This window comes from Centropristis striata, chromosome 19 (genome assembly GCF_030273125.1).
Source record: "Centropristis striata isolate RG_2023a ecotype Rhode Island chromosome 19, C.striata_1.0, whole genome shotgun sequence".
NCBI lineage: Eukaryota > Metazoa > Chordata > Actinopteri > Perciformes > Serranidae > Centropristis > Centropristis striata.
Window position 1 is genome coordinate 9,382,009 of NC_081535.1, and position 11,985 is coordinate 9,393,993.

At 36.7% G+C, this 11,985-nt stretch overlaps 1 protein-coding gene across 3 annotated transcripts in view; it reads right to left on the reverse strand.

Moving 5' to 3' along the window:
* Positions 1-11,985, reverse strand: part of si:dkey-88l16.3 (low-density lipoprotein receptor-related protein 2) — a 37,466-nt gene that overhangs the window by 20,745 nt on the left and 4,736 nt on the right. For all 3 annotated transcript variants that reach the window (XM_059358425.1, XM_059358424.1, XM_059358426.1), the window contains exons 6-17: positions 11,647-11,772; positions 8,945-9,148; positions 8,229-8,397; positions 7,868-8,036; positions 6,131-6,353; positions 5,915-6,034; positions 5,218-5,436; positions 3,748-4,056; positions 2,620-2,838; positions 1,935-2,081; positions 1,231-1,779; positions 4-237 (exon numbers count right to left, since the gene is read on the reverse strand). In XM_059358425.1, the coding sequence (XP_059214408.1) occupies positions 4-237; positions 1,231-1,779; positions 1,935-2,081; positions 2,620-2,838; positions 3,748-4,056; positions 5,218-5,436; positions 5,915-6,034; positions 6,131-6,353; positions 7,868-8,036; positions 8,229-8,397; positions 8,945-9,148; positions 11,647-11,772 (2,688 nt within the window). The remainder of the gene's footprint in view (positions 1-3; positions 238-1,230; positions 1,780-1,934; positions 2,082-2,619; positions 2,839-3,747; positions 4,057-5,217; positions 5,437-5,914; positions 6,035-6,130; positions 6,354-7,867; positions 8,037-8,228; positions 8,398-8,944; positions 9,149-11,646; positions 11,773-11,985) is intronic.

Here is an 11,985-nt window from a genome sequence, read left to right on the forward strand (position 1 = left end):
TACTTCTAGAGGGGCATCTTTTCACACAGTTTACTTCATCAAAGCCATCAGGGCAGTCTTTACGCCCGTTGCAAAACTGGTTCGGAGAGATGCAGATGTAGGCAGCAGAATGGGGACAGAGGACAGAGGGGCTGTTGCATGGCGGCAGAGTGGAAGCAGGAAGTTCGGTTGTTGGTGGAATTTCTTTTGATGGATTAGTATTTGGTTTTGCGGTCATCATCGTCTGTTCTTTTGCATCTTGAAGATAAAGTCACAATCACATAGTAAAGTTAAATCGAAACCTGGACCCTTTTTTCCTATGTTTTTAGTGAGCTGTGTAATGGGCAGCAAAGTAATCCTTTGGGCAGCTTCGCATCATCAATGTACGTCCACTTCAAGTGTTTTTGTCACTGACCAGCTGAGATTGCCATTTTAAGTGTCTTACAACATTATGCAAATGTCCCTAATGTCCCCCATGACCTGCAATCTCAAAACAAATTTTTTTTCTTGAGCAGAACTTTGACACAATAACAAACAATCTGAATCTAGCAACAGGTAAATAAAATGTTTTCTCTGTAGGGTCATTTCCATAATGTTGTCAGACACTTATAATAACAATCTGAGCCTGTCAGTGGGCAAGTGGCCGGAGGACTGCTGCAATACAAAAACCATCAACTAGCCACAAAAACATGAGAAAACAGGGTGAAAAAAAAAAATTCTCCCTTCAAGTTAGTTATTAGCAAATATTACATTACCATGAAAAATGTAACTGGAAATGTCCAATTTAATAATTTTTAAATTGTATTAAATTAAATTCCAATAAGTGGGGCGACAGATGACTGTAGGATTTAATTGTTGCATATTTTATTACTGGTGGCAAAAAAGATTATAATTCGACCTTGGCTGAAACCGCTGCCTCCCACACTGTCTCAATGGTAAGAGATGTTAACGAAGGTGTACATGACGAAAAAAAATAACTACAAAGCTCCATCTGAAGTTATATCCATTTTTGAATTTATGGGCTCTGATTGTCACTTACTTGCTAAGTAAATTATATATCATTTTACATATTTTAATTAATACATTTTTTCCTCTGCGTGTTTCTTCCTCTGTGTGTTACCATCATCTACAGTTTGTACGTTTTTTTGCCGAAAAGTGATTTATTGTGTATTTTCTGAGAATGTAACATTCAAGCTTGAATAAAGACTTTGTTTAAAAAAAGAATTCCAATAAGTGAGATGACATCCTCACCACAGCCCTCTTCATCTGATCCATCCCGACAGTCCTTTTCCCCGTCACACACGTGGCTGTATAAAACACACTCAGCGCCGTCTTTACATGGCTTTGAACCCAACCGACACTTCAGGGTGTTTGTCCGAGCTGCAGGGGAAGCTACGGTTGGACAATTGACCTCATCTGAACCATCCCGACAGTCCTTTTCCCCATCACACACCTGGCTGTAGAAAACACACTCTGTGCTGTCTTGGCAGGGCTTTGAGCCTGAGCGACAGTTCAGAACGTTCGATTGAACTGCCGGTGAAGTTACACTTGGACAGTCGGCCTCATCTGATCCATCACGACAGTCCTTTTCCCCATCACACACGTGGCTGTATAAAACACACTCTGTGCCGTCTCTACATGGCTTTGAGCCGGTGCGACACTTCAGGGTGTTTGTCCGAGCTGCAGGGGAAGCTACAGTTGGACAGTTGACCTCATCTGAACCATCACGACAATGAGAACGACCATCACAAATTAGATTCCTGGAGATGCAACTCCTACGGTCCTCACACCGGAAATCCTCTAAGATAGGAAATTATTTTAGACAAGAAATTATTATTAGATCTCTTAAAAAGGTAGGACAGTTATCATTCAAGTCACTGATCGATATGTTTAATGGTTTTATAGGTTGCACTGCCAGTCCTGACAAGTATGTAAAAGCGAGATTGATCCTTTACCTTGAGATGGACATGTGGTGATACAAAAATCCTCATCATCTCCATCAGGGCAGTCCTTTTTGCCGTCACACAGCTGGGCTTGTGGGAGACAGGTTGATGTGTGGCGGCACAGCAGAAAGGGTTCAATGCAGACTGGAGTATCGGGCACTACGTTTTAGTGATTGGAATAGAGAAAATGATGTCAGGTGAGAATACAAATCTGTGTCTTTCATAAAAACATCCTGTACCAAAAAGTGCTATAAGCCAATAAGTATCTACCTTTAACTGAATCAGATAAAAAAAGATACAAGTGCATCTCAATACATTAGAATATGATGGACAAGTCTATTTCCAGTAATTCAAGTCAAACAGCCCCAACCAAGTATTGAGTCATATAGATGGACATACTTTTCAGAGGCCAATATTTCCATATTAAACACTTTTTAAAAAATTAGCCTTTTGTCATATATATTTTTTTGAGACACTGAATTTTAGGTCTTCATTAAATGTAAGCCATAATCATTATAATTACAATAAATTAAATAAATTAAGACATGAAATGTTTCATTCTGTGTGTAATGGATCTATATAATGTGTTATTTCCACTTTTTGAATGTAATTACTGACATAAATAAATTTTTCTACTATATTTATTGAGATGTACCTGTATCTATGCGCATTTAAAATCTTGATAGCCATTACTGACCTGGTTGGATTTCCCTGAGTGCAGCCATTACACCGAGCACATGACCCGTCACAGTCGTGTTCTGGAGCGAGCTCCCATCACGCCGGTCCCACAGAGTCATGACATCATCAGAGAGGGACAACAGGAAGGGCTCAAAGGCAGCTATGACCGAGCCTGAAATGATCCATCTTCTGCCAGCTTGATGGCTTCTTTCTCGCAGCAAACTCATTGTTGTCAAACCTGTAAAAAGAGAAAACTCATTCAACAACCCTGTAAACTACGGAAATATTTAAGTCTCATATCCCATTCAGCATCACTAGTTTCAAAGTTCTTGATTGAGAGCCAAAGTAACCATTATTATAAACTGCATAATGGCAAAGAACTCCATCTCTATAAAATGTTTCAAAATATGTCTAAAAGCCCGTTTAACTGCTGTTTTAAAATTCTAATTCACACACAAATACATTTGTATATCAAGCTCATATTTTTGTTTTTATATTGTTATTTTTGTTATTGTCATTTTAACTTGTTTTTTATGTGATACATATGTTTTTTCTATTCTATCAGTTTGTTTTTACTTTATTATAACTATGAAATTATGAAATTTTAGGTGGAGGCTTTAAATAAGCCCATATGGGTTTTCCGCCTCTCCCTGCACGTTACATTATTTATCTTTGTCATTTTATGTTATTATAACTATGCAAATAAATAAATCTAAATAATCCCATTCGAACCTATTTGGACATCAGCTCTTTTTGCTGATCACAGGAAATTTCCGCACTTGATCATGTTTTATGTGGATGAAATTTAAAAAACAGACATGATTCAACAACTTTAAAGGTATTCTTTTTTAAAGTAATTACAAACCAGTTTATTAGATGTAACAGGTGCATTCACTGTAGCAATGCAAAAAACAGATATTGAAAAAACAACTGTCTAGTTCCTGCAGATGTTTAAACTAATATTTAGAACTATTTTCAATATCTATTCTTATAATGCACACTTCATCTTCTACAAGACAGCCTACTACTTTATTTCACTTCTTTGCAAATGCTTTTAATCTTACTGATTTATGCTCTTACTGAGGAGCCACATCTTGAGAGACATTTAAGAAACATTTTATCACTCCAATGTGTGAAAGATACCGACCTGTCCTTTCTGAGTTCCAGAGCAGACTGTTGGCCCGCGGGTCGAAGGCGATGTTTCCTCTGACACCTCCTGCTAACTGCAGCAGCTCTTTGGCTTTGCCTCCCATCATGCTCATGCTGAGGACTCGGTCTTCCTCCAGCCAGACGATGCCTCCCCTCAGCCAGTCCAGATACAGGTCTCGGATCTCCTTTGTTGTGTGGTAGAGCTGCTGTGGGTAGCGACTGTCGGCGGTGGTGGTGCCGATGCTCTTTTGGTCGCATGATACCCAATAAATGTTTCCTCTCCTCGAGTCTACTTTTATCAGACACACTAAAGAGAAAAGACAGAAGTGAGCAGATGGAAAGTTGTTGTGGAATTAATTTGAAGATGTATTAAAATATCAGACATGCATTTTTAAACACAGCAGTTTAAAAATGCATCACATATGATTTGACAAACATACAGAATTTGACCAACAGTCAGTCTCTCTGTACAGGAAAGCTGCTTGATTAAGATAAGAGTGGCTCTGATTTAGGGAATCCCAGTGCACCAGTTGGAAACAGGAAATCATGAGATCTTACGCATGAATATGCAAATAATAGGTATAATAGTACCAGAATTAGACCTGTTTGTGTATCTTGAGTATTGTATCTGGTTTTTGATACTCATTAAATCCCGCACAGGGCTGTCTTTCTAAGAAACTCTTGTAGTCTGATAAGATTTTCCACAACAAAGTCTGCTGTAATGAGACCAAGTAGCCAGTTGGATCATGGCTTACACTCTACTGACTATCAAGCTTGAAGAGACTAACAATTATTTTTTATTTACATTTAATCTATATTTTCTTAATGTACTGATTCATTTTTTTCTACAGATTTGAGTTTGAACTAAGCGTTAACCTCCAGGACCTAAACAGTCAATCCAATGTATTTGTGCCTTAAACCTGCATTCTTTCTAATGGTCAGCAGGGGGCGACGGCACTGGCTGCAAAAAAGTTTGGCTGTAAAGAAGTCTATGAGGAAATAAGCAGTCTAGTGTTGGCACAAGGAAATGTGTGGAATTTTTGTTTGATAAATTACTGAAATGGTTACTTTTTTAGCTAAGTGATAATACAGTGAATATTACTCTGTCATAATAAATGCTTCACCATTTTTAAACCTTCCCCCCCCCCCCCCCCCAACGCTGTTAGCAAACATATTGGCCCTGTCCCAATTAGACCTTTAAATCAAACTAAGAATTTGTGTTTTAATAGTATTTGATGTTTTTTTTATTTTTTATTATGAATGGTGTAATTACCTTTCAATTTGGGAGGTGCAAAATGTTGAGAACACTGCTGCTGGTTGACCTTGTAAAATGTCAGTATTCATTTTCTCTTTAACAAAACTTTAAAAACAGGTCAGTTCGACCTGAACAGAAGACTAGGGCTTGCGTTGTGGAGTTCTATTTATTCCACTAAGATAGCAACATTAGATGAAAACTCAAAGCATTAACCTGGCAAAGGTGTTGGGACCAGCTCAGTCTTGACCTGGGTTAGACTGGTGCGTTGGATATGCCCAGTTTGATTGGCCCAGTACAGCCAGTCTCTGTACCAGTCCAGGTCAAATGACAAGATGCCATCGCCAGTGGTAAACAGCTGGGTTTTAATTGCCTCTGTGCCTCTAAACTCCAGCAGGTTTATGTTGGTGATGGTGGCATATATAAACCTCGGATCTGTGGGACAAAACAGATGAACACATTTTAATGATCCATCGGCAGGAATGTACAGTCATGGAAAAAATTATTTAGCATTATTATTATTATTTTGTTTTCTTCAATTTCTTGTTCATTTTAATGCCTGGTACAACTGAAGGTACATTTGTTTGGACAAATATAATGATAACAAAAAGAGCTCACAAGAGTTTAATTTAAGAGCTGATATCTAGACATTTTCTTTGGTTTTCTTGATAATAACCAAAATCATTATCAAGAAAACCATGGAAAATAACTACATATCAACTAAATTAAACTCTTGTGAGCTATTTTTGTTGTTATCATTATATTTGTCCAAACAAATGTACCTTTAGTTGTACCAGGCATTAAAATGAAAAAGTTAGAGAAAACAAGAGTGTTTTAATATTTTTTTCCCATGACTGCATGTTAACAGGGCTTTTTTTAATCACAGGAAATGTAAAATCTACTGTAAACCTACATTCACATGACCCGTCAAGCATCAGCACTTTGGAGATGGGACAAGCGCAGGTGAATCCGACAGGGTTGCTTTTAGTCAGCTGGCAGAGCTGACATGGAGTCTTCACACATGCAGAGGAACCTGATTGAGGAGAACACCACCAACATATTGTTTATAATACTCCTTCAAACCATAACCTTAATCATTGGAAATTAAAGGAAGAAATACTGTAATTACCTTGAGGCTGCTGTAGCTCGTGGTAAACGGCTAATGTTGGCAGTGTGGCTTTCCAGATGAATTTCTTCTGGTTTGGTTGGCTCTGGGGAACCTGCCACAGCCCTCTGTCATCCACCCAGTAGAAGGAACTCTCAAACACAGCCAGGCTGAGAGCCGGTCTCCTGTTGAACAGCCCTGTGAAGGAGTAACGGCCAGTCCCATCCACCCTCACTGTCTCTATGGACTGAATACAATCATTTTGTAAGGATAACAAAGAAAAAATAATTTGCAGAATGAATCCATCGCGCCGACCAAACTGGAACAGTGTTTAGGCTATTTAATTATTAGTGATGGGACGGACTGTGCCAAGGCTTCAGAGCGTGTGTTGAGAAAAAAGACCTATAAATATACATGTTTTATGGGACTTTTTTGTATATAGTTTTATTTTACTTAAATTTTTACCTTTTTATATGTTCATATTTATATCCTATGTTTACATTTTCAAGTTCCAAAACAGTTCATTGAGCATATTTGTGGTTTTTATTGTAGTAAATAGTACAATTTTTCAACTCTGATTTCATGATTTTTGGGCTCAATATGTTGATAAAGTAGATTAAAGTGAGACAATAACTGTCAGATCATATAGGTGAAGAAAAAATTGATACCAAATATGGGTATAGTAAACATTTTAGGGCAAAATCAAAAGTATTCAAAAACGGCCAAAAAAGGCTCAGACCCCAGGCGTTTGTGAGCACATGAAGCTACGAGAAACAAACCTTTTTTTTTTTAACTAATTGGATGGAAAGCCTCAAGGCTTCATCTGCCCATCACTAGTAATTATATTCTCTCCTCACCATGACAAATAAGTGAAGTATTTCTTCATTCATTTTCACTCATGACCTTAGAATTCAGTGAATAAGGCAACTAAGGCAAGTTTGAAATGATGAAATTAGCAATTACTAAATGGGAAATGTATTGATGGCTGAATTTCATATTGCAGCTCACATTTCAGGGCTGTGGTGTTATGCATGATGGCTCATTTTGGTTTACTGGGACATTTGAAAAGAACAGGGTTATCCTTAACCGTCTGAGCCTATTTTGGCCGTTTTTGAATACTTTTGATTTGCCCTAAAATGTTTACTAAACCCATATTTGGTATCCATTTTTTCTTCACCTATATGATCTGACAGTTTCTCACTTTAATCTACTACCCAAAAATCATGAAATCCGAGTTGAAAAATTATACTATTTACTACAATAAAAACCACAAATATGCTCAATGAACTGTTTTGGAACTTGAAAATGTAAACATAGGATACAAATATGAACATATAAAATGGTAAAAAATTAAATAAAATAAACCTATATACAAAAAAGTCCCATAAAACGTGTATTTATAGGCTTTTTCTCTCTTCTTAGCTGCAACTCTTCAAAACAAACTTCCACAACGCTCAAATATTTCTGTACTATCAAATAAAAACTATCATATCTTTGGTTTTACATGACCTAGGAATGTCAAACAACAACTGGGAGAAAGTATTCAAGTATGCAGCGCTCCATGTGACCTAGTATTTTGGTTAAACTTCACATGATCTGATCAGGACACCACCATCATAGACCCCAGAGGGTTAAGGTTATTAGTAACACTTGGGTTTTTCCTACTATAAAAATCTAAATGTCTACTGTTAAAAAACGCCTACTATGGATCATCACTTTGGATATCTCTGACATTTTATACTGTTTCCCTCCTCAACTAACCTTCTTGAAGTCACTGATCCAGTAGAGCCTCCTGGCTGCCACGTCAGCATTGAGGCTGTGGGCTGCCTGAGCAGTGAGCACAGACAGAGTGTTTCTCCCCGACCCGTCCATCCACGACTTCTCTATTGTCACTCTGATGCCGTGGCCCGTATTCATCCAGAACATCATGCTGGGAGGCAGAGAGCAGGGAATTTGAACATCATCAGCTTTTTGGCTTCATTCATGATGGCTGTGTATTCTTGTGTGCAGAGTGCATAACATTTAGCAGCTTAGTTCAATACTTCTGCAAAACTGTATTGTTCTCCAGGTTTCATACACTGTATAAATAAAAGCAGGAGACCAGGATTATTATTAACGATACCTCTCTACAGGTAGAAGCACCAACTCTGATGGACTGATGTTTTTGCTGAGCAGAGTGGTGTAACTGTTCCCCTCTGCTGCCTGCATGTAAATTGACTCTGTCCTCTGATTGGTCCAGAACAGGTTTCCATTCAGCCAATCACAGGCTAGACCCTTGATTCCAGCTTCCCCTGTTAAACATGAGAGAAATCTTTGTTCAGCATTAATGTGATGATGATATGACTTTATGTATCCTGCAGTTGGGAAATTTAGATGCCACAGCAGCTCAAGGTACAGGCACTGATATAGAAGACAGAATAAAGAATATATAAAAAAAAAAAAATTAAGAGACATACATACATTATATACACATTCTATACATACTAATTACTATTCTGCTATTTGGCATTTATTATTCATATATATTTGTTGTGTTAGTTTGTTTCTCTGTACTCTCGACATCATTGTAAATGAGGGGTTGCCCTCAATGATTCCTCGAGAAAATAAATAAAGGATAAATGAAAATGAAAGTACTTTGCATTTTTACAGATATTGTACATTGAAGAAAATATATTTTAGCATGTTAAATAGGTTAAATAGGTTGTTGCAGGTTATTGTTGTTGCATTGTAGTAGTATGAACATCAATTAATAAATATATTTATATATTTGTGGACCAAATGGATATAATAATGGGCCACACTTATTATATATATGCACAAATATTAAAAGCCACCAACCAATATAGATTGTCCAGCTGTTCTGTCCATCACTTTTGTAAACATTGCCTTGCTTGTCAGCCCAGAAGTACGAGCCTCTTGCAATGTCAAAGGTCAAGGCCACTGGGTCGGACACTGGAGTCTGGACAACTTCAAACTGTTGAGACTTCACATCCAACAGCCCGATAGAGCTCCTCTGCATGGTTAGTAATCTGGTAGCATTACCTGCAAATGTGCATAGTGTGAATATTTGGATTGGAGTAAGCTTCACTTTCTCATTTACTGACATGTGGAATTACTAGAGATATGAGCAGAAAATAGAAAGACAAATGTAGTAAGTTGCAAAGTTGGAACATTCATCAAAAAAAAGCAATTGCCTACACTGCCCTACAAAGCCTAACTGCAGTAACTACATTTTTGGTCGAAATTGTGTTATAACCAAAAATGAACTCCTTGATGTCCGTTTTATCTTGTGACAAAGTTTTAGATTTTCGGAGAGATGACATAAAAATTGCAGTAACTACAAAAGCCAACATAAAACCAAAGCAGACCGCAGTAATTTCACTTACCGCGGTCTGATTTGGATAAATATACATTTTTATACATAAAACCAAAGCAGACTGCAGTAAGTTCACTGACCGCAGTCGGATACAGTGTAGCCTTGGATTTCTTCATTGTGTTGAATAGTGAAGACAAGAATAGAAATTATACATTTATTTGATAGGGAAATTATTACCTAGATAATGATTTAGTAAAAAAGTGAGATAAAATGATATTAAGACTAAAATATAGCATTACTTTATCATATTAAGTCTCAAATACACAAATCTTTGAATAGAGTTGTTAAACACTTTTAAATACAACTTATTACAAAATCAATTTCAAAATGTTTATTCACTAGAAACAAAATATAAAAGCTGAAAGACAACAAAATTGTAGTAATTGCACTCTGCGCATCACTATTAGATCCTTTTACAGCAACGCAAAACCAGAGTGCAGTAACTACATTTTTGGGGTCAAAGGTCATGATTTTTTGGCGTAAAAATTACATAATCAATACAAGTAGAAATAAGTATCACTCACCTACCTATAACCCATTTGGCTGGCCAGTTAGAAACGTTTAAAAACCTTTAAAGCAGTTTTTGTCAGTTTCACCCTTTGAATAGTTACTGCAGTTAGGCTTTGTAGGGCAGAATACATGGACAGAAAAAAGAACCCTGATGACTATGTAATATTTGCCCATTTTGTCAACCTTTTATTATCAACATTTCAAGGTTTTTTTTTAATGTAACCTTTGACGGTTTCCATTTGAAGTTCAGGCTTTGATCTTATTGAAGTTCTTGCTTTTGATATTCGCTCTTCTACATCAAAGTTGCCCATTAACACAGATATCTTTTGTCCAAAGGCACTACATAATCTTTGTTGTTGGGCTTGATCTTCTCAGAGGGATGAAACTAAATCCAGATTGGTTCACCTCATAAGATGATGACTTGCTAAGTAAGGGCTAGTCCACATGTACACTGGTATTAATGGAAATGGAGTTTTTCCTCTTATTCATGAAAATAAATAAATAAAGTTTAACCCTCTGGGACCACTTCGGACATTTTGAGCCATATTTGTCATATTTCCCTTTTATTTTGGCAATCATTTTGTCTGTGATACTGCAAATGGCAAGGTTTTTGGAAGAAGGTTTTTTTTTCTTGATATATTTTGAAATTAAAATAAAAACAATTCTAATGGGTCTATAATACAATGTGTACAAATTTACTACCCTTTCAGACCCTTAAGGCTGAAAATGTCCACCTCCAAAAAAATGCTATAAAAACTTTACAGATTCATATTTTTTCAACTTTTTTCTGCATAAACCTCTTAAACAACTTCCACCCTGCTCAAACAGATTATCAACAAAATTCATTTTGATGCATTTTTAGTTTTTTCTGTAGTGTCAGATTTAAGATGTAAAAACCCCTTCATAGCAACTTGATGGCAGACATGTCCGCTTCAAGACACTTCCAAAAAACGCTACAAAAATATTACTGATATATATATTTTTAACTTTTTGGGGTTCAATCAATTTCAGTCCTGATCAAAACTATCAGCCAAAAATTATTTATTGTATGGAAAATAACTACATTTGTGTGGTTTTTTTTTCATAAAAACATCAGTGACACCATGCAATCAAATTGGCATTTAAAGGGTTAAAATGCCAAAAATGTTTAAACATTTGGTAGTTTTGTGCAGGGCGGAAGTTGTTTAAGAGTTCTCTGCAGAAAAAAGTAGTAAAAAATATTAATCTATAAAGTTTTTAATCGCATTTTTGGAAGTGGACATTTTCAGCCCGGAGGGTCTGAAAGGGGAATAAATTAGAGTGGGCCCGGAGGATTAAAAAAAAAAAAATTCTCCATACAACGAATAAAAACAAAATCCAAGTTTTCCTTGTATGCATGAGAGCCACACAAGTTTTATAGACACTATATTTTTTAGTGACCTAAAAAAGTTTGCATGTGCACAAAAGGCCAAAATGTAAAGAAAAAGATTTTATTTTACATTTCAATTTTTTGTTTTAAATACCAATCTGATGGTCCATGAGTCAAAATATCCTGTCCTGTACTCTGTTATTCATGGCTCAGGATGATGCCAATTTGGCACCAAACAAGGTCGAAGGGCCACAATTAATAATTGCACCATGCTCTGGAAAAACGGGGGAAATTCTGTCTCGTTACCTGTAGCTAGACATGTGGAGCCTCCACTCAGTTTGAAGCCGTCTCTGCAGTGGCAATAGTAGGATCCAACAGTGTTAGTGCAATGATGCATACAGGAGGCAGAGGGAAGGACACATTCATCCACATCTGAGGAGAGGGAGAAACTGAGTTGATTTAGCTTCATTTGCTTAAGCTGTGCATCAAACAGATTTTTGGAAAAGCAATCATCCTGAAACTGTTACAGGTGCATCTCAAATTAGAATATCATAGAAAACTTTATTTATTTATGTCAGTAATTTAATTCAAAAAGGGGAAATAACACATTATATAGATCCATTACACACAGAATGAAACATTTCA